General features: G+C 40.0%; 1 protein-coding gene across 5 annotated transcripts in view; it reads left to right on the forward strand.

Moving 5' to 3' along the window:
- The window catches only part of anks1b (ankyrin repeat and sterile alpha motif domain containing 1B), a 275,419-nt gene that overhangs the window by 108,234 nt on the left and 140,968 nt on the right, over positions 1–26,217 (forward strand). For all 5 annotated transcript variants that reach the window (XM_034163413.1, XM_034163407.1, XM_034163410.1 and 2 more), the window contains 3 exons: positions 1,087–1,209; positions 2,574–2,752; positions 9,356–9,487. In XM_034163413.1, the coding sequence (XP_034019304.1) occupies positions 1,087–1,209; positions 2,574–2,752; positions 9,356–9,487 (434 nt within the window). The remainder of the gene's footprint in view (positions 1–1,086; positions 1,210–2,573; positions 2,753–9,355; positions 9,488–26,217) is intronic.

Genomic DNA, 26,217 nt, shown 5'->3' on the forward strand with positions numbered 1-26,217 from the left:
ACAATTTGACAGAACACCAGCCGCGTGCGCTGCTAGCTGTTAGCGCTGTTAGCTGTTAGCGCTGTTAGCTCTTAGTGCTGTTAGCTGTTAGTGCTGTTAGCTGAGAGCGAGAGAAAGCCGCGTACCGCCGCCACCGCTGAAATGGGTGAATTTAAGCTACCATATTAAGTATTGATGTGGATTCTGATACAGAATTACCATTTCACATTTGATGGATTTTCACGTTTGATGGATTACTCCACGCCCTGACCGCTGTTGGAGCGACACTGCTTCGACGGTAAGCCTCACCAGCCAAATTACCTATAGGAAAAATAAACCGTGCAAATGATGGAATTGGATCAGAATGGGAATAACCTCCTTTTGTCTGATGATTTGCAGACGTTCCTGCTGTTATAAGGTCGCAAATATCCACTTACACGTCGCCGATGAAACTCAATTCGTGACCGTATAACCAGCATGAACGTCCGCAAATCATCAGGCACAACAGGATTGTTCCCTAAGTGACCATCAATCATTGCTTATACTCATTCGTGGTCGTATAATAGTAGGAAATATGAATTTTGCCTGTGTGTTTTTTTTAAATATATATAAATCTGGCCTGATTTCCTACATTTTGGAATTACGATGCAAATTGGGCCCAATGATGAGCCAATGGGAGGCCGCCCTAAAAGTGAGAATTCAGTAACTGTACTTTTACAATCCATTGTTTTTGTTTTGACATTTTTAATTAATTTACATCATATTGTAGAGATTTCTTTTCACTGTGAGTCTAAATGCAAAATATTTTTTTTTTTTGTTTTTTTTTTTTTTTACATTAAATGTTATAAATTCATTATAATTTCACAACACTTCCTGTGTATCTGGTTTTCCTCACTTCTCCCCAAAATTCCTCTCTTTTTTTGCTGTCATGAACAGCCAAACGCTCTGTTAGGAGAAGCTGTGAAGTGAATTTGCGGAAATACCTCTGAAATGCTTTTCTTCCACTTTCCTCTTATTCTTTTCCACCCCACCCCACCCCAGTTGCCTCGCTGTTCATTTTATTTTTTCTAAACTTTTCCCACCTTCTTTCTCTCCGTCTCTCTGCAGAGTATATGATGGATGAGGTGGAGAAGCGGGGTTTCAAGGAGGATCCTGTTCGTAAATATCCCATTCCTGCACCACGAGCTTCCGTCCCCTCGCCCTCCGCCTCCCCCTCCCTCCATCATAAGAGTGAGTAGTGGGATGCGGTAATTCCCAAACTTCAGAGCGCCATCTGAAATTCTTTTGGGGCCCAAAACCTTTTAATCAACAACTGATTCCACGATGAAGCATTAATATATATTACTGCATGTTAAGATAAATGAAGAAGTCAGTTTGTTTGATTTATAACTCTGATTGCATTTTAAAAATAAGCATAACTATTTTTGGGTCATTTTAAACTCGATCACAGAACTGAAAATCACAGTTTTTTGCTTAGTATCTAACAGCCCACCTGCGCTACCTTCACAGTTGCCCACTAGGAGGCTGCAGCCCACACTTGAGGAATCACTGGTCTCCCTGTTTCCTAATCTGGGGTTCAAAGCTCCAAACATCACGGGGGGGAGGACTTTGTGCACATGTTAAATAAAGTAAAGTTATTGGACAATCAAAACTAATTAAGAATTAATTTTTGGCTAAACCAAAGAGAAACAGGAGGAATAATCTATAAAATCATACGTCTGAAAGTTAATTTTTAATTTTCATTTTTTCCAGGTCAGGGCCGAGTTTTTATCCCGGTTTCATGGAGGTCTCTACATTTTATAACCTTCATGTAGATCTGACAAAAAAGTTTACGCTTCCTGCTGCAGGTCAGATAGAAAATCTCTTCAACAGTATTTTGAGGAATTGAGTGAAAAAAACAAAAACTCAGCAAACTGGCAAAAACTTCCAAAGTAATGCATTATAGAACACATGGGGTGACTTTGAATATCTGAGAACTTAACATCTGAAGCATCTAAAAAAAAAAAACCTCCCACTGCAAAGAAAAATTATTCAAATGATTCTGACTAAATTTCAGACACACAGGAAAAGTTACACATGCAGGAGAATAATTTATACACGTTCAAGATATGCTTCACATAAATATCTATGAAAGTTCTTTATTTATTTGTGTGTTCATATTTTTGGAATTATAAAAACTTGCTCCACACACCAGCACTGGGGAGCAGCTCAAGTGGTTACACTGTCCACTGCTGCCCCCTGTGGTGTTCCTTGGGAATTGCATCAAGCTGCTCCAGGAGAATTCCTGCTGATGTGCCCTTCTCTCCTTCTCACTGACTGTCAGCACATCCCATAATTACCTTGATTACCTCGGAGGCGCTCGGTGGGAGGTGAGAAAAAGTGATTACCACAGTTTGCTCCTCAACATTCACCTCAACTTGTCTTTCAACGCATCAGCAATTAGGAGGAGTTTTGTAATCATTAATTGTGTCCCTGTGGTTGTTTTTCCTTCTTTTTTTTTTCTTTTTTTTAACCTTATTGGGCACTTTTTTAAAAGGATGTTGGATAGTCCTGTTATGGATTCTTGATATTTTTCTTCTCCTGCATCTGCACAGATGATGCTATGACCAGCGAGCTGTCTAAACTCCTCCATGAGATTAAGAAGTGCCGGGACAGAGACTATTCTTTTGAGGAGCTCTGCCAGACTATCTCCTCCCACTCTATGGACAGCTTTGGCAGCGGACGGCTCTCCGATGAAGATCGCCCTAACGGCACCCTGACCCGAGTCCACAAGGTTGGTGTTGACAAGACGGAGCGTTTTGAATATTAGAACTAAAAATCTGAATAAAATAGACACAGCAACAAGTAGTAGTAGAATTTATTTGGCAGCAAATCTTAAAAAAAAAAAAAAAAAAACTTACATGAGCTTATGGATGAGTTTTGCATGAACTTAAAATTTTCAGTTTTACTGTGCATGTTCACAGTAGCCTGTTGACTAATTTAAAATGTTAAACGTGTGCAGATTTCGTCATGGTCCTTGGAGCCAGACACTGTTCTTCAGTGCGGTTGGGGATTTAGATTAGATTAGGAAGAATTTTATTAATCCCTTGGGAAGACTCCCTACTGAAGTTCCAGCAGCATTGTATAGCAGCACACAGGGTAAGAAGCACACAGAGTGTCAAAAGTAAAAGTAACAATTTGCAACTCTTTGGTGTTTTGTGATTTTTATCGAGGACATTCAGGGGTACTCGGGGATTAGTCCACCAACTTTTTACTTTCCGAACATGCTCTGCCATCTGCACCACTGTCCTGAAGTGGTGTACTTTCTTTAACCAAATGCTTGTAAGACACCTTTCCAGATTATGTACCATCTGAGACTGCCTCAATAAACCAAAATAAGAAAGAAAGTTACATTTAATGTCGGACAGTTTAATGTAAAGGCAGACTGCAAATTATACAATGATATACAATTTCTTTCCCTAACATGTTTTGGTTACTTTCTAACTTTTGCCTTCAATAAGAGTTTAACTAACTAACTCAAATTATTTAGCTTTTACTTTGCCTAACAAGAGTTGGTGACTTTCCAATATTTGCCTTAAGTTACAGTTTAACTAAACTTAGCTAAATTTTTAACGAACTTTTGCCTTCCCTACCTTTAATTGGCTATGTTCTAACTTTTACCATAAGTTACAGTTTAACTCACTGACATTATTTAGGATTTTTCTAAAACTTTTTCCTTACTTAACATTAGTTGGTTACCTTTTAACATTTGCCTTAAGTTACAGTTGAATTAACTAATGTTAGTTAGTTTTGCCTTATCTGACATGAGTTGGCGAGTTTGTAACAACTGTCTTAAGTTACATTTACATTAACTAACGTTAGTTAGATTTTTGTCCAACTTTTACCTTACCTAACATTAGTAATTACTGACTTCTATCTCAAGTTGCAGTTAGGATAATGTTAAACTGTAATTTCAGACAAAAGCTACAAACTAGCCAACATTAGCATTCATTCAACACTTCACACACTCTAATTCAGAACCTCTGAAGCTGTGAATGTGTATTACATAAACTACAGTGTAGTTTGTCTAATGCTACACACTAGACCTGTTAGCATTAGACCTCTTCCTGTTAAAAGGGAGTTTTCCTTCCCACTGTCGCCAAGTGGGTGTGAATCAGGAGAGAGGTTCAGCTAAGCTAAACAAATGGTATGGTTCGTAAAAAGGGTGTACTCCTGTCCTCTGATTGTTTTGTTTGGGGTAGTACCCCCAAGATCTATTTTGAACAGAAACCAAGAAAAAATGATAGATTTTTTTTTTTGATCGCTCATTGGATGAAAGATGTAATGGCACATGTACATCTGGAAAAGATAAGATATACATTTAAAGGTTCCTCTGGGAAATTCCATGATCAATGGCTGCCTTTTATTTTTTATTTTGACAACGTGTCTGCTAACAATCTGATCTAAATTACTCAATTCTGTATTTTGTATGCAAATCCTTATATTACGATTTTGTACCAGACGGAATTATGGTATGTTTCTTGAACCGGTATAGCACAGGGCAGGAGTGGAGGGATTTCTTCTTTTTTTGTTGTTCAGTTTTGTTTGTGTTTTTTATTTTCTAAACTTGCAAAAAAACAATAAAAAGAAATGGTATGGTTCAATTTAGGTTTGTCTGAAAGTGTATTACAATATTCTTGCAGGCACATATATCTACCACTATAAGCAACAGGGTTGTCATCATGTCCCATGGCAGTCTGTACTCAAGGTTCTTGAAATGGTATGGTTCAATTTAGGTTTGTCTGAAAGTGTATTACAATATTCTTGCAGGCACATATATCTACCACTATAAGCAACAGGTTTGTCATCATGTCCCATGGCAGGCTGTACTCAAGGTTCTTGAAATGGAGCAATATTCCCACCTGGTGGACATTTTCCATTAATGCAGGTACAATAGAATTTCTCCAAGAGCTCTAGTGGGAAATATATTGAATATTTACCCCCTCTTTCCCCAGGACCCCCAGAAATTAGAACCATGGTTTAGGGAAAGCAAATTAAATACAATTTAGTACAGGAATTTTTAGAACAAGATGCTCACAAACCAGAAAGTCACTAGATCAATACCGACTGCTTCCGTATGTAGCAAAGTGCTTAAATTTTTTAGGAGAATATTATGTTAATTTATTTAATGAAAAATAGCCATTTTTGTTTTACTTAAAATAAGTTTTGATTGTTGAATCATTTGAATTAACTGAACTTAGCTGTTTTTATGGAATTGGTTGCCTTAAATGTTTGAGTTGGAAGAACTCAGCAGTTTTAGTGTTGCAGAAGTGTGTTGTAATGAGTTTCTCTCAACAATAGAGGGCAGTGTCAGCAAGTGAAGCCTCAAAGCTGCAACATTCACTTTATTTTATTGCAACAAAACAGCTTTGTGAATGTTGTTTATCTGAATTTGTTTCAAAGTGTTATTGTTGTTTGTGCTCAAACACCAGCAGACACTCGTGATGACCTTGTGCCGAAATGTAGTTTGGAGCGTTTCATTCACGCCTCCGCTCTTTGCTCTACTTTGTTTCAAGCACACACACAAACACAAACAGATAAACTGATTAGATGTTGTTGGTTTGAGCACAAATAGGTGACCTTTATTAGTATTACCCGGACACACAATCTCAGCCCGCACAGCGTGACAAAGAGGCGCCACGGCTTTTTATTTCCACTTTCGGCCCAGGCAAGACGCCCCGCAGGACACAAAGGTCATCAATCACACTGACCCCCACCTGAGCCCATAGACCTCACATTCTCACAGGAGCGTCCCGCCCAGTGCATCTGTGTGTCTGTGTGTTTTATGAGCCCATTACATCATGTCTGTTTGGCTTTTTTTTTTTTGTATGTTCCACAGAAAAAACATTTCAAACTGGTCTTCAACTCATCCAGTGGTTAACTTTAAAGAAACAAATTATTCTGAAGTATAAATTGTAATCCTTGATGTTGTCGGTTTCCTATTTGTATTTTTTATAAATCAGGAATTTTCTGCAAGAGATCCTTATTTCTTCCATGGAGTAGTTGACTTTTTATGGTGTCACGCTACTCATTAAAAAAATCAGCTGATTTGATACAGGCACCACAATACGGCTATCATGATAGGCAATGTATCGTTCTACCCCTGTAACCATTCATGTTTAATTTTTTTTTTTTTTTTTTGTCTTTGGAAATACAAAACATTTAATATTCTGGTTAAACAGCAACAATTCTTTGATTAATTTCAGTCTGAGTGACTGTGTTATTGATCATTACTACAGTCCTATTTTTTTTGTTTTATGAAAAAGATGCATTTGTCTAAAACTGTTAGTGTATACAGTGTGTGTGTGTGTGTGTGTGTGTGTGTGTGTGTGTGTGTGTGTGTGTGTGTGTGTGTGTGTGTGTGTGTGTGTGTGTGTGTGTGTGTGTGTGTGTGTGTGTGTGAGGGCTGCAGGCAGTTTTGCATCAATCAGTATTCCAGCCTTGCACGGAGCCTTTTGCAATCTGGAACAATTGGTGACCTTTTGGTTTCATTTTCCACTTCTGTCTCCAGTCTCGCTGATGATCCGTTGCTGTTCCCATCTGTCCTTCCCACTCTGTTTCCTCGCTGAAGCTTTTTGCACGCCCCTTCTCCTTCTTACCATGTCCTCAAACTTTTTTCTTCTTGTAATCCTGTTAATACTTGATTTTCTTTTCCCTCAACCAGAGAGGTTTTTTTTTTTGACGTGTCCATCAGCTCCTCGTCCTCTTCTTATTTCTTTCTCCTTGTCAAAGTTATTGTTACCCCCCCCCCCCCCCCCCCCCCATTTCGTGCATCATATGGCACCTCCAGATATCAGGTGGGCCGTATTCTGCCCTCTGACATCTTGTACCAAATGGCTCATCTGCACACCTACCTCCTGGGAGACAGAGAGTTCTTGCAAAGGGCAAATTACGTTGCATCCATTCTCCTCCTCCTCCACCCTTCTCCTCACTGTCTAACAATCACAGCGCATATGTCAAATTTAAGGTCTGGGGTCAAAGATGCAGAACAGGAGGGTAAGGTGTGCACTCATTTAATTACCTTTCTCTGTAAGAAAATTCACCAGCTATGTTACGGATGTTTATCAAACTTAGAAAGTACATTGAGCGTATGGATGGGAAGATGTGATTTGATTTTGGTTAGGATTTGTCAACAATTAAGGTCAAAGGTCAATATCAAATTTCCATTCTTATTGCTAATATATAGGAAAATGACTAATTTTCTAAGAATGTGTTTCAATTATCTTTTTGTTGGTGAACTTGACAGGTTCAAATCCATAGGGGAGGTGATGGTCTAGTGGTTAAGGTGTTGGGCTTGAGTCCAGAAGATCATGACTGGAAAATCACTAAGGGCCCTTGGGCAAGGCCTTTAATCCCTTATTGCTCCCGGTGTGTAGTGAGCGCCTTGTATGGCAGCACCCTGACATCGGGTTGAATGTGAGGCATAATTGTAAAGCGCTTTGAGCGGCTGATGCAGATGGAAAACCGCTATATAAATGCAGTCCATTTACCATTTACATACCTGATACTTTGAAACTCTGAGCACTTATGAGCAACTTAGTAATTGCAATGCCATCTGTCAACGCAGGTGGCGCTATGTGATTTAACTATTTAAGCTACGGATTTAACTATCACCTGTAGTGGAAAATTTCATGTTGTATTCATCATCTCTGCTGCCAAACAACTCACAGGGTCACATTTCACAAACTGGTAAAAAGTGTAACAGGGTCAAAATGGTCTTTCTTTTTTTTTTTTCAAAATTCATTATGTAAAGTATACACATTTATCCTTTTCAAATGCAACCTTCTGGATTTATTTTTTCCATTTAGTTTTAGAGAAAAAGCTAATTTATGTGACATAAATAAATGGAAAATGTGTTGGAATTCAAAACGTTTTTGTCGATTTTCTCGGAACGGACCTTTTTTGCAAAAAAAAAAAAGCATTATTCAGTCAATTTTCATGCAAAATCTATATGGAACTGGTGTCAAAATGTTCTAAAGAACCTGTTCGTTCATAATATACCATGTTTAAAGACATCTGTGTAAAAAAAAAAAAAAAAAAGTATGACTTTGAAAGGTTGCTTGGAAAATGACCATAAAAAAATGTTGAAAAACTTCACTGAAATTGTCAAATGAGATTCAGAGTTAAATCAGAAGCCTGTTTCGGAGCAAAAGTCAACAAGTACCTAACTTCTGAGCAGAAACACAAAGAGCTGGCAGAATCAAAAACTAACACAAGAATGAGAAATATGTTAGCAATTTGTATGTTTATTGAATCACCCTCGCTGAGTCCACCCCTGACAAAATTATTTCAACAGACCAAAAGTTCCTTGATTTATGTCCAAATGTTATGACATATATATCACTGGAAGGAGAACGTCCTAAGCTTTAAAATGACACCAAGATTGTCTTGATAGGTCTTCTCTTCTCCAAGAAATTACATCTGATGTTCATAAAAATTAACCAGAGCGTTACAAGTCCACACTTTTTGATACACCAGTATATGAAATGCGCCCATAGTCCATTCCATCATTAAAAAAAAAAACATTTATAATGAAGTGAGTATTTTAATTTCTATTTATGAGTGGCTGTTACTATGGGATGAAAAACTTTTGTCCAGCTTGTTGTAGAGTCCACTCATTCACATGCACTTGTGCTCTGCTTTATTCCCATTTATGCCTCTTTCACATTGTTTTCCACTTATTTAACACACGGCTTGATATTTGGAAGTTATGTAGCTTATATCTTTTAGGACAGGGAAGCTAATGAGTGATACGATGAACAGCTAACAGGACCGTTTTAAGTGTGAATACTGAAATGCACATTAAGAAAACGGACTCTTTAAAAAAAAAAAAAGTTGTAACTGTTTGAACCTTGCAATTGAATTGAACATCCCTGGTGTACAATGCAAAAAGATGGTGTAAAATTGTTATTTATTTATTGCAAAAATAGTAGTAGAATAATCATGTAGTCAGCTCATGAAGTTGAATTTGTTTGCAGTGAATAAGACGATGTGTCGACATTATGGGAGTATTTTTTACTTGTTTTACCTGCAGTTTCACTTAATTCAAGAACTTTCTCAAAAATGAGTGTCAGCAATTTGACAAAAAGCTGACAGAAGCTAAATTTTATATCACACTGGTGTGTATGTTTGTGTCTGTGTGCCTTTTCTGGCCACGTCTCCGAGCTACGGGAAGGATCTGTGCAAAACATTTAGGCACTGTAACGTCTGGGTAGAACTGTAGAGTGTTTTCTGTACAATGTCCAAACATTCTGATTCCAGAGAAAATCTAATTTAATTCAAAAGTTTTGGGTGTTTTAAAAAAAAAATATATATATATATATTTTTGCACACACAGCGACTGATGCCGCCGTTTGCTCCGGCACTGGAAGAGGATGATGTGGAAAAGAGCTGTGGCCCCAGTGGGTTTTGGGAGGCCTTCACACCCTGTAACGGCTGCCACAATCTGGGATTCTCCAGTCCTTCACAGGTATATATACACACACACACACACACACACACACACACACACACACAGCCTGAATTCAGCCAGCTCCAATTAGACCGCCACCACTTTTCTTTTCGACCGTGCAACGAGATTTTATGTTTTTCAGTGTGCGTGTAATTAAACGTAATCACCGTATCGCTTTTTAATGAACGTGCAGGTTTGTTGCATTGTGTGGAGTAATGGAACACACACACACACACACACACACACTGTTTCACTACAGTGAAATTATACACATGCGGATATTTCCATTGTTCCGAGTGAAAACTTTTACCGGTTACCATGGGAACACGGTGACCGAGCCGTCGTCAGAGAGATTCCGGGTGGTTCTAGATGTTCTGTGTGTTCTCCATCTTCTTTTGGATGCACCAACTACACACAGTTGTTCTGCTTTTTCAAATATGTGTAATATTTTAAATACGCTGTGGTAAGAATGGCAGCATACGTGGTGCTGAATTCCTCCACGTACATCCAGTTCCTTAAAGAAACGAGTGCAAAAGGAATCAGGCTTTTGGAAGTGAAAGAGCAGCATTCGTGTCACCGTTGAGGTGTCATTGAGCATGGGCTTGAATCTCCAGCCACTCCAGTGACCAACTATGAAAAAGACGTGCAGGGTCATGTATAATATATGTTTGGTCAGCAGACCTACTGTAGGATTTTGAAATGACAGAAACTGTTAAGAAGCTCCTCCTAATTTTCATCATCATGCCAATGATAAGATTATTCAATGCAACAAGCCCAGACACTTCCAGCAGGTGGCAGACATGTTACATACATAGAAATGTAGCCACACCTGCTCCTAATTTTCAACACCCATCTGGCATCCACCAACAATCCAGCAGGTGCCGGAAACGTCTTTGGGATATATTACGTATGCAAAACAAAGTTGTTGTGGTTTTTTCCATTGGGTGCATCAAAGTTTGCGATTTTATCACATTACTCCATGACATGCCCTTGAATATTACTCATTTGAACAACAATTTAAATGTGTTCCTTAGTTTTCCATTTTCTCTTTTGTTTGCAACAATATGAGACTATAATAATGACTCTGTCTATTGTTCAAACGTGTCAGTTTATCCAATAATCGGTTTGCTGCTGATTCCAGTGAGCGCTCACATTTTGTCTCTGACCTCTTTTGTTCTTTAAAAACTTTGCTAGATAGGTTTTTCCTTTATCTCAATCTTTAGTATTATCTTGTGATGTCATAAAGGTTATAATTCCTTTTCTGTCATTCAGCAAAGGTAATAACAGTTCAGTTCAATTTAATTTCAATTTATTTAGTTCATATAGCGCCAAATCACAACAAAGCTGCCTCGAGGTGCTTCACACCAGTAAGGTCTGACCTTACCAACCGCTAGAGTAAGCACACAGGCAACAGTGGTAAAGACAAACTCCTTTGATGATAATGAGGAAGAAACCTTAAGCAGGCCAGACTCAAAGGGGGCGACCCCAAGCTTAGGCCATTCTACTAATTACAAGGTTTTGAAAAGTTTTACAGAGCTGAAGAAACAGGAAATAGAAAAACAAACAACAAAATAATATAAAGAAGATGAGAAGTCCCCCAGTAGAGCAAAGGTCACCAACCTCGCTCCCGGAGACCCATTTTCCTTGGCTCAGCCAGTCACGAGTGAGGAAACACTTGATGAATCAGCTGTGCCCCTCATATCTATACGGTCGTGTGTGAGTATTAAAGTGGGTGTGGCCGTAGCTGTAACTGTCGATTCTGTAAATTGCGTGGATGTATTTCTTAGCTGTGTTTAAGCAGAGTGTTTGGTGGCGAGGCACACGCTGACTCGAACAGCAGGTCTTCTGACATTTCCAACACGGCAGACCCTCTGTCTCGTCTGCCGGCCTCTCTGACAGACGTGCTGCCTGGCGAGGGATCACACCTGGACGTGTTGATGTGGCGAGGAAAAAAAAAAAGATGTGGAAATGTGCGAGTGTGTGGGTTTATGCAGCATATTCGGTGCCATCAGCTGGGGAGTGTTTGTGCAGAATGTCTGTGTGTGCATTGTCTTCGGTTTGCTCAAGTGGGTTTATGTGTGTGTGGGCTGGAAGGACGGAAGGAAGAGAGTGGGAGAGGACAAAAAGAAAGGGCGATGTTATTGCATTATTTCACTGTCAACTCTTCTCAGCTGATTTATCAAATTCGTTCTTAAACATGTAGCTTTCACCATACATCTTCGTGTGTGTCTCTGTCAGACTGATGTTTCTTCTTTGTTGTCCAACTCTTATTTGTGAAACTTTTTATACCTGGACGCCACAGTAGTTCATGTAGGGGTATTATTTTCAGCCCCATGTGTCTCTCTGTCTTTATGTGCGTGAAGAAGGTAACTTGAAGACTTTTGATCCAATTTGGACCAAACTTGTTGGAATGATTTAAGAGCAGCCAATGGCAAAGTGACTTGACTTTGACAAAAATACCAAGTCAAGTCAAGTATGGGAGCATGTGCTGATGCTCCACTTTGCCACAGCCACAAAACCACAGAACTGCCTGGAGTTCTGAATGGCTACCACTCAGGAAGACAAGTAACCATCTTATTGCTGCACCCAGGTGAATCGTTGGTGTCCCGTTGGACCTCTCCAGCTGCTGGGGTCCTCAGCACTCAAGCGCCTTCGTGCTGGATCATGCACGGAGAAAAGGGCCACATGGCCAAAATGTCATAACTGATGCTCCCTCACAATGCAATTGAGGGGTCGTCCACTGCACGGCGTTCCTCAAGTCCAAACTGAGGCGGTTCATGCAGGTGGGCACCTGGAACATCCTTTCAATCAGCAAGGATGACCATCTTCCATTTGGACCTTCATTCTCCTGCAAACATCTCATCGCCCAACACTTATGTCACTTATGTGAGCCCATACACTCCTCAGTGGCACGTCTGAATTCCAAAGGTCAAGAACCAAGCGACATGAATGTCACTGCCAAGATAAGTGAACGTCTCTACAAGTTGGGCACTGATGATTGAGTCCAGGAACTCACAGAAAACCTGGAGCTTATTCATGATCCAGGACCATCGCAAACCAAGACACTTGGATTCCTCACTCAACTTCTCATATGCTTCAATCAGGGCATCCAGTGATTCCACAAAGATCACAGCTGAAAGATGTCCACAAAATCAGCATCAATTAACTTTTCCCTGCCAGCAAAGCCACTGGTTTCCACAAGCACATTAGCAACAACTGTTAGGAAAAAATTCCCTCTGCCCTTTTTTTTTTTTAATTGCAAAGAACCACCTTCAAGCAGATCAGACCCAGTGGAGTGGCCATCTGCTATGGCCATTTTAACAATGCATAAAAGAAGACATATTTGACAAAAAAAAAAAAAAAAAAAACCACAAAACTGATGCAACTACGAATCATTTAAGAGCATTTGTAAGTCAGCACCCCTGGTGACACTAGACCAGTCACCCAAAGCCCACTCCAAAGCAACACAACTCCCATTTCCTTTATATTCTTGTACATACTGCACTGAAGGAGTAGACATTACTTTAAAATGCAGAACAGTGTCGTGCATGAGAAAAAAGTGCTCACAAATTAATAATTTGTGCTCTTTAATTGATATTTTGTGCATTCATTTGCTTTTCGTGCTTAGGAATCACTTAAGTTGTTGATCTCAAATTGCTAATATGTTCAGTCCAGAATGTGAATAAGAAGGCTTGTTTTCTGCTTTGTGGTGCTCATTAACGATGGTAATATTAAGTAATGTGTTGTTGTGTGAAATGTTTCATGCATGTCAAACTGTGCTTCAACAACTGAAAGCATAAATATGTCGGGTTAAATCCAGACGGCTCGCAACGATGATATCAAGCATCTAACAAAAAGACGGAGGAAAAACGCTCACGTTGCAGCACAGCTCGTACATACAGTAGTGTTCAGAATAATAGTAGTGCTATGTGACTAAAAAGATTAATCCAGGTTTTGAGTATATTTCTTATTGTTACATGGGAAACATCAATCTGACATCAATTTGACTAGTTAACACTCAGCCTAGGCTCGTGTGTCATACATCATACTGACAAAGTGAGGAACCTTGGGGTAATTTTTGATCCTTCGTTGTCCTTTGGTCTCCATATTACAAATATTACTAGGACTGCTTTCTTCCACCTGTGAAATACGAGGTCTGTGATAAAAGTAACGGACCTTATTATTTTTTTCAAAAACCATATGGATTTGAATCACGTGTGATTACATCAGACATGCTTGAACCCTCGTGGGCATGCGAGAGTTTTTTCATGCCTGTCGGTTACGTCATTCGCCTGTGGGCAGTCTTTGAGTGAAGAGTCGCCCACCCTCTCGTCGTTTTTTTCATTGTTTAGGAATGGCTCGGGGGGGGGTGGTGGCCAAGTGGTTAATGCGCTTGGTTTCAGTTCAGAAGGTTCCGGGTTCAAATCCCACCCGTGCCAGATTTCTCCATGTAATGTGGAGTTGCGTCAGGAAGGGCATCCGGCGTAAAACTTGTGCCAATTCAACATGCAGATCCACCTTTGATTTGCTGTGGCGACCCCAAGTGCAAACAAGGGAGTAGCCGAAGGGACTTACTTACTAGGAATGGCTCAGACTGCTGCTTTTGTTTGATAAAAATTTTTTCAAAAACTGTAAGGCACAACTGAGTGGACACCATTCGATAAATTCAGCTGGTTTTCGGTAAAAATTTTAACGGCTGATGAGAGATTTTGGTCTGGTAGTGTCGCTTTAAGGACGGCCCACGGCGCCTGACGGCGATCTGCACTTCGAGGCGGCAGCGTCTCGCCGTTTCAAGTTGAAAACTTCCACATTTCAGGCTCTGTTGACCCAGTAAGTCGTCAGAGAACAGAGAGCTTTCAGAAGAAGTCGGCATGAGGAGTTTATTCGGACATTCCATTGTTAACGGACATTTTGTAATGAAAGAACGTGCGGGCAGAGTCGCATGTCGGGCCGGACCCGACCGTGGGGGGTCGCGACAGGAAAAACACCTCTGTTGGAAACCTTAACGGGCAAGTTGGAACATGCCCAAGCTGTTAAACAATTTCTCAGTTACTCACTTGTTGAAAGCCTTCAAAAGCCGTCTGAATTTTACAAATGGTTTTCAACACGGAGGTGTTTTTCCTGTCGCAGCGCACACAGATTCGCCGAGTCGTCACGGAAACGACTTGGCGAATTTGCGCGCACGTCTTTCATTACAAAATGTCCTTAAACAGTGGAATGTCCGCATAAAGTCCTCATGCTGGCCTGTTCTGAATCTTCTCTGTTCTCTCACGACGTCCTGGGTGAATTAAGCCTTAAATTAGAATGTTTTCAGGTCGAAACAGGCCGACGACGGTGCCTGGAAGCCCTGCACGACGTCCCGCTCCGTGGGAAGTCCTTACAGCGACAGAAACACCCCATAATCTCTCATCAGCCGTTAAACTTTTCACCGAAAACCAGCTTAATTTCTCGAATAGTGTCCACTTGGATATCCCTCACAGGTCCAGAAAAAATGTTGATAAAGCAACACGCACTGTCCGCAGCGGCTATTCAGACAAAGAGATTCCGACGGGCGGGGTGGAGCACTCCTCACTCAAGGCCTGCCCACAGGCGAATGACGTCACTGACACGCGTGAAAAAACTCACGCATGCGCACGAGGGTTCAAGCTTGTCTGACGTAAAAACATATGAATCAAATCCATTTATTTTTTGAAAAAAATAAAAAGGACCGCTTTTTTCATCACAGACCTCGTATAGTGAAGATTCGTCCCATCCTGCCTATGGCTCACGCTGAGACCCTGATCCATGCGTTCATCTCTTCTAGATTGGACTACTGCAATGTTCTATTTTCTGGTTTACCACAGTCTAGCATTAGGGGTCTCCAATTGGTTCAAAATGCTGCACCCAGACTTTTGACACGAAGCAGAAAGTTTGACCACATTACACCCATTTTGGCATCTCTTCACTGGCTTCCTGTCCCAGTGAGATTGAGATTTTAAGGTTCTGCTACTAACCTATAAAATTGTTCATGGACTGGCACCTCCCTACCTAGCTGACCTAATTAAACCTTACGTACCGACCCGGGCTTTACGTTCTCAGGGTGCAGGAATACTTTGTGTCCCTAAGGTGAATAAGAAGTCTGCGGGTCACAGAGCTTTCTCTTATCATGCCCCTGTTCTGTGGAATGATCTCCCTGCGTCAATAAAACAATCAGATTCTGTGGAGATTTTCAAGTCCAGACTTAAGACGCACTTATTTTCCCTTTCATATGGCTAGCATACTGGTGCAGTTTTGTTTTACGCTTTTTACTCTCTTAATTCATTTATTAGTAATTGGAGTGGGCCGCAGCCTCAACTTTACCTAAATTCTGGGTCTTTTAGTGAAGCTTAGGGCTAGCGGCTGGCGATCACCTTAGTATTTCTTCTGTTTTTCTTGTTGATTATTGCTGGCAAATTATACAGTATTTTTTGTCTTTCTGATGCCTGATTCTGTTTTTTCTCTGTTTAAGGTGCAGCTCCATCCAGAGATGGGAGTTGTATTCGTGTTGGTGATCTTCCTGTCCTGTGCACCAACAGCAATTCTTGTATATTTGTCCGTGAATTGTTCTGTGAATTATTTCTGTAATTTATGTTTGTAGCATGGCCCAAGCAGAGGGTCACCCCTTTGAGTCTGGTCTGCTTGAGGTTTCTTCCTCAGAGGGAGTTTTTCCTTACCACTGTTGCTGTGGGGGTTGGTAAGGTTAGACCTTACCTGTGTGAAGCGCCTTGAGGCAACTCTGTTGTGATTTTGCGCTATATAAATGAAAATAAATTGAAATTGAAATAAATTGAATTGAAACAAGGTACCAGTAGATTCAGTAGATTCTCACAAATCCAACAAGAGCAAGCATTCATGATATGCACACTCTTAAGGCTATGAAATTTTCTATTAGTAAAAAAAGTAGAAAAGGGGGTGTTCACAATAATAGTAGCATCTGCTGTTGATGCTACAAACTCAAAACTATTATGTTCAGACTGCATTTTTAGCAATCCTGTGAGTCACTAAACTAGTATTTAGTTGTATAACCACAGTTTTTCATGATTTCTTCACATCTGCGAGGCATTCATTTTGTTGGTTTGGAACCAAGATTTTGCTGGTTTACTAGTGTGCTTGGGGTCATTGTCTTGTTGAAACACCCATTTCAAGGGCATGTCCTCTTCAGCATAAGGCAACATGACCTCTTCAAGTATTTTGACATATCCAAACTGATCCATGATACCTGGTATGCGATATATAGGCCCCACACCATAGTAGGAGAAGCATGCCCATATCATGATGCTTGCACCACCATGCTTCACTGTCTTCACTGTGAACTGTGGCTTGAATTCAGAGTTTTGGGGTCGTCTCACAAACTGTCTGCGGCCCTTGGACCCAAAAAGAACAATTTTACTCTCATCAGTCCACAAAATATTCCTCCATTTCTCTTTAGGCCAGTTGATGTGTTCTATGGCAAATTGTAACCTCTTCTGCACATGTCTTTTATTTAACAGAGGGACTTTGCGGGGGATTCTTGCAAATAAATTAGCTTCACACAGGCGTCTTCTAACTGTCACAGCACTTACAGGTAACTCCAGACTGTCTTTGATCATCCTGGAGCTGATCAATGGGTGAGCCTTGGCCATTCTGGTTATTCTTCTATACATTTTGATGGTTGTTTTCCGTTTTCCTTTACGCATCTCTGGTTTTTTTTTGTCCATTTTAAAGCATTGGAGATCATTTGTAGATGAACAGCCTATATTTTTTTGCACCTTCGTATAAGTTTTCCCCTCTCCAATCAACTTTTTAATCAAACTACGCTGTTCTTCTGAACAGTGTCTTGAACGTCCCATTTTCCTCAGGCTTTCAAAGAGAAAAGCATGTTCAACAGGTGCTGGCTTCATCCTTAAATAAGGGACACCTGATTCACACCTGTTTGTTCCACAAAATTGACGAACTCACTGACTGAATGCCACACTACTATTATTGTGAACACCCCCTTTTCTTCTTTTTTTTTTTACTAATAGCCCAGTTTCATAGCCTTAAGAGTGTGCATATCATGAATGCTTGGTCTTGTTGGATTTGTGAGAATCTACTGAATCTACTAGTACCTTGTTTCCCATGTAACAATAAGAAATATACTCAAAACCTGGATTAATCTTTTTAGTCACATAGCACTACTATTATTCTGAACACTACTGCATGTAAACACGAGATGGGTGTCATGTTAGCCGGAGAAACACATGCATCCTTTCAATCACGGCAGCCGAGGATGTCGATATTGTCATCGCATGTGTTTCTACCTGTGCACACACCTGCCCACAGAAGTGTCCCCTCTTGAGAACCTTCGTCACCAGCCACGGGTTTCCTCCCACCACCTCCACATGAATGCCGACTGACGCCACAGCATGCGTGGAGGTTTCCTCTGCGACCACAGCTTCAGATGCTCAAACCTCTTGTCAGGCAAAATGCAGAGAAAGAGAGGGGACAGGTAATGAGCTAATGCAAGAAAAAGATACACATGCAGAGAGCGGTTGCTAGGCAACACGGCTAATCATAAGACGCCATGCGTGGGATGCCCACCATTGACAAATTAGAGTCAGCATCAGCACAGGTGCGTCACAGCTCTGCATCGCGTCAGCATCCTTGAGTCCTCATTCCTGTAAATTGCTGTTTTTCTTCCTCCGTTTTTCCTTTGAGTGCCAGGTGACCTTAATGTTTTCAAAGCTCCAGGAGTTTAAGAAGTTGGAAGCAGGAAGAGGAGGAGGTCTCCGCTGTGCTGGCACGTTAGATGCCCACAAGGGTTTTAGAAGATCTTGAGGTGGATCAGGCAAAGGATGAGGCTTCTGTGAAGGAGCCTGTCAGGGAAACACTGTGCACGTGCTTCGTTTCCATCTGTCAAACTGCTTGGTTTTTTTTAGCAGTTGTGGTTACTGCTAAATTAATCACTAATGCCAAATTATGTTGTGTGTCAGGCTGTAACCGTGCAACAGGAATCAGAAGTTACTGTACAAAAGCAATGAAGGTAAATAGAAGTTTCCTTTTTTCACCAGGCTGTGGTGAAGCCTAGACACCAAGCATGTGAATCTCATCACTGACAACGATTCAGTACGCATCTCGATACGCTACTAGCGATACGATACCTTAACAATTGTCTTGCTAGTGCAATTACTCTGGAATGGAAAAGCCTAGGGTCATCAAACTTACAGGACAAGTGTATCTGGTCAAGACGTTGGTCATGTTTGAAAATGGATGACCTTGAACCTGAGGTCAAGGTAACAGGCAAGATTTTCTGATTTTCTCATTAGTGCGATTATTCTGGAATGGAGAGGTCTAGGGCAACTAAACTTGAAAAAAGGTGTATCTGGTCAAGAAGACCTTGGTCAAGTTTGAAAATGGATGACTTTAAGCTTGAGGTCAAGATCACAAACAACCAAAAATGTTTTGCTACCACCCAGGGATTTCACTTCCAAAGGGACCGAGGGGTACCACTGGCAGTCACAAGTATTTATTTATTTATTTATTTATTTACATATTGTGAGTTCATTTTTGACAAGCTTAAATTTAAGTTTTCATTGAATATTTAAAAATTTTTCTGCACTCAAGCAAGCGCACCCGTACTTTTTGTCTTGAAGTTTCATGAATGCTGAAGGTGCAAACATTGGGCTGCTAGTGTCTTCATAAGCTACGTACAGCAGCTAACTTCCTCAAAATGTATTTTTGCCATTCTCAATTTCCTCTCAGGATATATTGCTGTGTCGTCTGCTGTGTGAAAGATTATTATTACTGTTTGTGTAACAGGGCTTTATTTAAATTCAGAGTCAATTTTTCATTCCAAACTGCGTTATAGTCCCCGACGGTTGGTAAATATTCACAGCTAATGATGTAAGTACGCTGTTGTTATTCTGTGCATCATTCTTCCTCCTCGTCTTCCATCAGACGGGATGTTTATGGAGAGTCTGCAATAAAGAAATTTACCACAATAGATTGTTGTCATTTTGGCTGATTGATGCACAGCTAACTAACTTTGATAATGAAGTTTGTTGATGAGTTACCCTAAAGGGATCAATTATCTTTAAATGAATCCAATTATAGATCTGGAGATACACTGGAGGAGAGCATATCACTGTTAAAACCATTTGTAAAACATTTTGAAAGTCACAGTCTGTTGCAGTATTACTAGATGTTGTGACCTTTTCGTGGATATTTCAAGCTTCTTGTTGCGTCACTTGTGGCGGTTTAGCGCTGCTTAGTGGATTTCTCATGGCAGATTAATTTTTGAAGGGTAATTTAAGGCTTCGGCAGAGGTGTAGTGCCATTTAAAAGGGCAAATAGGCAATTTAATCACCTCTGGAAATATGAAAACTCCTGCAGTGAATACACACTGGGTTTAGGACGCACTCAAGTGCTGTTTCTCATGTTTTACATACTGCTGAGTCATGCTAATTGACTTTGCTTTGTACAGTGTTCAGAATAATAGTAGTGCTATGTGACTAAAAAGATTAATCCGGGTTTTGGTATATTTCTTATTGTTACATGGGAAACAAGGTACCAGCAGATTCAGTAGATTCTCACAAATCCAACAAGACCAAGCATTCATGATATGCACACTCTTAAGGCTATGAAATTGGGCTATTAGTAAAAAAAAAAAGTAGAAAAGGGGGTGTTCACAATAATAGTAGTGTGGCATTCAGTCAGTGAGTTTGTTAATTTTGTGGAACAAACAGGTGTGAATCAGGTGTCCCCTATGTAAGGATAAAGCCAGCACCTGTTGAACATGCTTTTCTCTTTGAAAGCCTGAGGAAAATGGGACGTTCAAGACATTGTTCAGAAGAACAGCGTAGTTTGATTAAAAAGTTGATTGGAGAGGGAAAAACGTATACGCAGGTGCAAAAAATTATAGGCTGTTCATCTACTATGATCTCCAATGCTTTAAAATGGACAAAAAGAAAACAGACGCGTGAAAGAAAACAGAAAACAACCATCAAAATGGATAGAAGAATAACCAGAATGGCAAAGGCTCATCCACTGATCAGCTCCAGGATGATCAAAGACAGTCTGGAGTTACCTGTAAGTGCTGTGACAGTTAGAAGATGCCTGTGTGAAGCTAATTTATTTGCAAGAATCCCCCGCAAAGTCCCTCTGTTAAATAAAAGACATGTGCAGAAGAGGTTACAATTTGCCAAAGAACACAGCAACTGGCCTAAAGAAAAATGGAGGAATATTTTGTGGACTGATGAGAGTAAAATTGTTCTTTTTGGGTCCGAGGGCCGCAGACAGTTTGTGAGATGACCCCCAAACTCTGAATTCAAGCCACAGTTCACAGTGAAGACAGTGAAGCATGGTGTTGCAAGCATCATGATATGGGCATGTTTCTCCTACTATGGTGTGGGGCCTATATATCGCATACCAGGTATCATGGATCAGTTTGGATATGTCAAAATACTTGAAGAGGTCATGTTGCCTTATGCTGAAGAGGACATGCCCTTGAAATGGGTGTTTCAACAAGACAATGACCCCAAGCAAACTAGTGAACCAGCAAAATCTTGGTTCCAAACCAACAAAATTAATGCCTCGCAGTTGTGAAGAAATCACGAAAAACTGTGGTTATACAACTAAATACTAGTTTAGTGATTCACAGGATTGCTAAAAAAAGCAGTTTGAACATAATAGTTTTGAGTATGTAGCGTCAACAGCAGATGCTACTATTATTGTGAACACCTCCTTTTGTACTTTTTTTTTTTACTAATAGCCCAATTTCATAACCTTAAGAGTGTGCATATCATGAATGCTTGGTCTTGTTGGATTTGTGAGAATCTACTGAAACTACTGGTACCTTCTTTCCCATGTAACAATAAGAAATATACTAAAAACCTAGATTAATCTTTTTAGTCACATAGCACTACTGTTATTCTGAACACTGCTGTATGCTACATATGCAACTTTATTCTGTTGTCAGATTGACTGAAAGTCACTAAGGCTGAATGACAGAAAACAATGGCCGAGTGTTTTGTTTTCCCCTGACTAGCGTTATGATAATATACATAGCCTTTTTGGAAATCTAGCTAGAATTCCTAGTATTGAGCGTACTGCTGTTTATATCAGAGATTATGTGTTAGCATTGTGGTTTGACTATTCACAAGTCATAATAAAGATTTATGCTATGTGCAGGTGGCACTGCAAGTTGGTTGATGTTAAGTGTGGAAGCTAACATGCTAATAACAGTAGTTAGCCTCACGGTTGGTTGAGTGGGGGTGGGGGAAAAACGACCAATTTTTCTAAACATAACAGTCATTTTAATAAATTCTGGCTAATGACGCCTTTTATTTCTCCTTTACCTTACATCTTGGTTTTTTTTCTGGAGTCACCTTGCATTTTTTTTTTCTTTTTGGTCTCTTTGGGTTTGATGGAACATCTGCGGGAGGATTAATAGTCTCCTTGCAGATGGTCCCTAAACCACAGAAGTACAGTTTGAACCAGATTGATTTTGTGGTCAACGATTATATCACTTTTATGTGACTCTGTACATGTCATTTATAAGACGTTAAGAACCCAGTGGGGGTTTTGCAGGCGTGCCATTTCAAACAGGCGCCGTAGCTTCGGAGGGAGGGTTTTTTTTTTTTTTTTGTCTTCACGCTTTTTCAAAATAATACAGAGGTTATACTGTAGATTTGAGAGGTTTTTGTGTGTTCAAGGTTATATTAAACATCTTCTGAAGCAATTCCCCGTGTCATGATAGAGAAATAAAACCATAAGAATAATAAATGTGGAGTCATTTTGATAACATTGACCTCACATGTATTAATTAACCTTGTACTAAAGGAGAAAAACAAATGAGCTCCCCCCCGCTCTTATTATTTTATTATTCATTAGTATTTGATGGAGCCAAGGGAAACAGTTTTGAAAAATCTATATTAGCAAAGTGTGGGTGAAAATTGGATTTTTTTTAAAAAATGCATTTGCACCACAAATGTTCTGGAGTTTCACCCCACTGATTCTTGCTAAGTTGCAGCATGCACACTGGTGTCTAATCATGGCGTGAAACAGAAATTCTTTGATGTATAAAATATAACATCGATGTGAAAATCAGTTCAAACAGATGAGACCAGGATGGTATATAATATGAACTTCAGGAAGAGTAAGTGAAGCTGCTTTAACATTCCGTGTGTCTGCTCACACACTCCAGGTGGTCCCATCTTAGAAGATCAGATACACCTGGCTTCTGGAATTTAGTTTTTAAGAATTATTAATGTGTAACTGTGCAATCTTTTAACAAATTCTGACATTTTGGCATCTATTGCTGGTAATATTTAAAGCTACTGTGTGGAGGTTCTACCGCCCTCTCGTGGTGAGGTTGCAGATTGCATTATGGCATTGCTGGTCACAATTTTGTTTCCCCCTTCACATTTTTGCATCTTTGCTGATGGTGACTCATGCTTCTTTGCCTTCTGTTGTGATAAACAATATGTATAATGACAGTTATCAAACTTGTTAGCCCACGCTCATGCTAGCAACCAGTAGACAGTTATAGAGGACCAACCACTGATTTATCTTATTTTTTCTTCAATCTTTAAACTGTGCTATAAAATTAAAAAGTTAGCGTGACTGTGTCCCATTTGGGCTACTCTATCAACATGGCGGTGCAACATGGCGACCATCATGAGGGGGCCTGCTCCCATGTAGATATAAAGAACTCATTCTAAGGTTATAAAACATGTAAAGTCATTGTTGTAGGTAATCAGACATTCATGAACCGATGTTTATGAATGCTATATTCCATTTTTCCAAAAGATAAAAACTTTAATTCTACACTCTGTAGCTTTAACCTAAAGCCGTTTTGGCACCGGCTTTTTTGCTGATGTCTGAGGGATTATGAATGGGCCCAGAATAATTTGGGGAAACTGGAGCTTGAGCTTTGCTCAACCCAGCAGCCATCAAGATGAATGTGAGGGGGGTTATTGTCTGACGAGTCATATTTGTCGATGTACCACGGGCAGCTCAACTCGCTGATTTCTGTGGGATTAACCAGCCATGGAGGGAAATCCAATTTCTGCCAGGGAATCCCTGCTCACTGCTCGGACTTACCTGCACTTCTCATTCTGTCTCATTATTTTCCTCATTCTCTCATTTTTTTTCTCCTTCTTCTCTTCTGGTGGTTACGCTTTTAAATTTTCAATCATATCCTTTTCTCTCATTTTTCAAGCAGAGTAACTTATTTCCTCTGTTTATTTGTGTATTCATTTCCAACTCAGTTACTCTGTTTTGTAAAGAAATATGTCCAAATCTGGCAGAAATTTTTTGAGGCTGTATTTGATAATGTTTTTATTTCTAATATCCTTTAGTTTTTTGTTGAAGAAATCAATAAAAGCATCACATGAAAAATGTGAACATCTTGCAGAAACAAGAAGCTTGTGTTCTGCTTATTATTATTGTATTTGCCATAATAGTGAGAATAAGTGAGTGGATCTCCAGAATCCATCAGTAACGTGGTAAATCTTATTCAGATGGGAAATTCTGGATTCTGATAGATACAGGAGATTACAAGTGGACCCCCCCCCCCCCCCCCATGCTGCAGCCAGTGGGTGAGACGTCATTATGTTCAGGAAGTCACTAAGTCAGTCATGACATTTCACTTGTCACCAAACTTGGGATCTGCATTATGCACAGTGACCCCAAGAAGCAGACTGATTTTGGGGTCAAAAGGTCAAAGCTCAAGGTCACTGGAGAATACATTGTAAAAAAAAAAAAAAAAAACTGTGAGTGCAGTAGAGAAGCTTGACTCTTCGACTGGACTGGGTTGCTTGACGCGAGGATGTTTCGCTTCTACAACCCCTGGCAAAAATTATGGAATCACCGGCCTCAGAGGATGTTCATTCAGTTGTTTAATTTTGTAGAAAAAAGCAGATCACAGACATGACACAAAACTAAAGTCATTTCAAATGGCAACTTTCTGGCTTTAAGAAACACTATAAGAAATCAAGAAAAAAGATTGTGGCAGTCAGTAACGGTTACTTTTTTTAGACCAAGCAGAGGAAAAAAATATGGAATCACTCAATTCTGAGGAAAAAATTATGGAATCACCCTGTAAATTTTCATCCCCCAAATTAACACCTGCATCAAATCAGATCTGCTCATTGATGTTGACCCTATGCCATGACATTGACCCTATGTGTCTTTTTGCTAGGAATGTTTTTGCAGTTTTTGCTCTATGGCAAGATGCATTATCATCTTGAAAAATGATTTCATCATCCCCAAACATCCTTTCAATTGTCCAAAATATCAACATAAACTTGTGCATTTATTGATGATGTAATGACAGCCATCTCCCCAGTGCCTTTACCTGACATGCAGCCCCATATCATCAATGACTGTGGAAATTTACATGTTCTCTTCAGGCAGTCATCTTTATAAATCTCATTGGAACGGCACCAAACAAAAGTTTCAGCATCATCACCTTGCCCAATGCAGATTCGAGATTCATCACTGAATATGACTTTCATCCAGTCATCCACAGTCCACAATTGCTTTTCCTTAGCCCATTGTAACCTTGTTTTTTTCTGTTTAGGTGTTAATGATGCCCTTCGTTTAGCTTTTCTGTATGTAAATCCCATTTCCTTTAGGCGGTTTCTTACAGTTCGGTCACAGACGTTGACTCCAGTTTCATCCCATTCGTTCCTCATTTGTTTTGTTGTACATTTTTCGATTTTTGAGACATATTGCTTTAAGTTTTCTGTCTTGATGCTTTGTCTTCCTTGGTCTACCAGTATGTTTGCCTTTAACAACCTTCCCATGTTGTTTGTATTTGGTCCAGAGTTTAGACACAGCTGACTGTGAACAACCAACAATCTTTTGCAACATTGTGTGATGATTTACTCTCTTTTAAGAGTTTGATAATCCTCTCCTTTGTTTCAATTGACATCTCTCGTGTTGGAGCCATGATTCATGTCAGTCCACTTGGTGCAACAGCTCTCCAAGGTGTGTTCACTCCTTTTTAGATGCAGACTAACGAGCAGATCTGATATGATGCAGGTGTTAGTTTTGGGGATGAAAATTTACAGGGTGATTCCATAATTTTTTCCTCAGAAAAAATTAAAAAATTCCATATTCCATATTTTTTTCCTCTGCTTGGTCTAAAAAAGTAACCGTTACTGACTGCCACAATCTTTTTTTCTTGATTTCTTATAGTGTTTCTTAAAGCCAGAAAGTTGCCATTTGAAATGACTTTAGTTTTGTGTCATGTCTGTGATCTGCTTTTTTTCTACAAAATTAAACAACTGAATGAACATCCTCCGAGGCCGGTGATTCCATAATTTTTGCCAGGGGTTGTAATCGCAGAAGCTTCCTCAGCTAAAATTCTTGCTCTGGTAGTCTGACTTCTGTTTGTCTTGACTCTAGAAGAGAGAAGAATAAAGGAGAATAACAGAAGCCACCAAAAGCTGGAGTTTAAACCTAACCAGACCCCTCCTACTGAGACTGCTATTGGCTAGTGACTAACAATTGCTCTAATTAGCACCTACTGTGCTCTAGTTAGCACCCTCCTAATGACAGGGTAGCTGTGCCTCCTAACGATGGGACTGACGCCTCTCCTGACGAAGTGAATGACTTATTACCATGAACAAAAGCCTGGAACTGCTTTGACCTGAGTACCCCATTGTAGACAGGGGACAAAGCGTGTTTCAGACCCCCTCCCCAGTTAAGGCTGGATTTCAACTGTTTCACATACAATGCTTCTTTCACTCCTCTCTCAAACCATC

Source organism: Thalassophryne amazonica, chromosome 22 (assembly GCF_902500255.1).
Source record: "Thalassophryne amazonica chromosome 22, fThaAma1.1, whole genome shotgun sequence".
Taxonomy (NCBI): Eukaryota; Metazoa; Chordata; class Actinopteri; order Batrachoidiformes; family Batrachoididae; genus Thalassophryne; species Thalassophryne amazonica.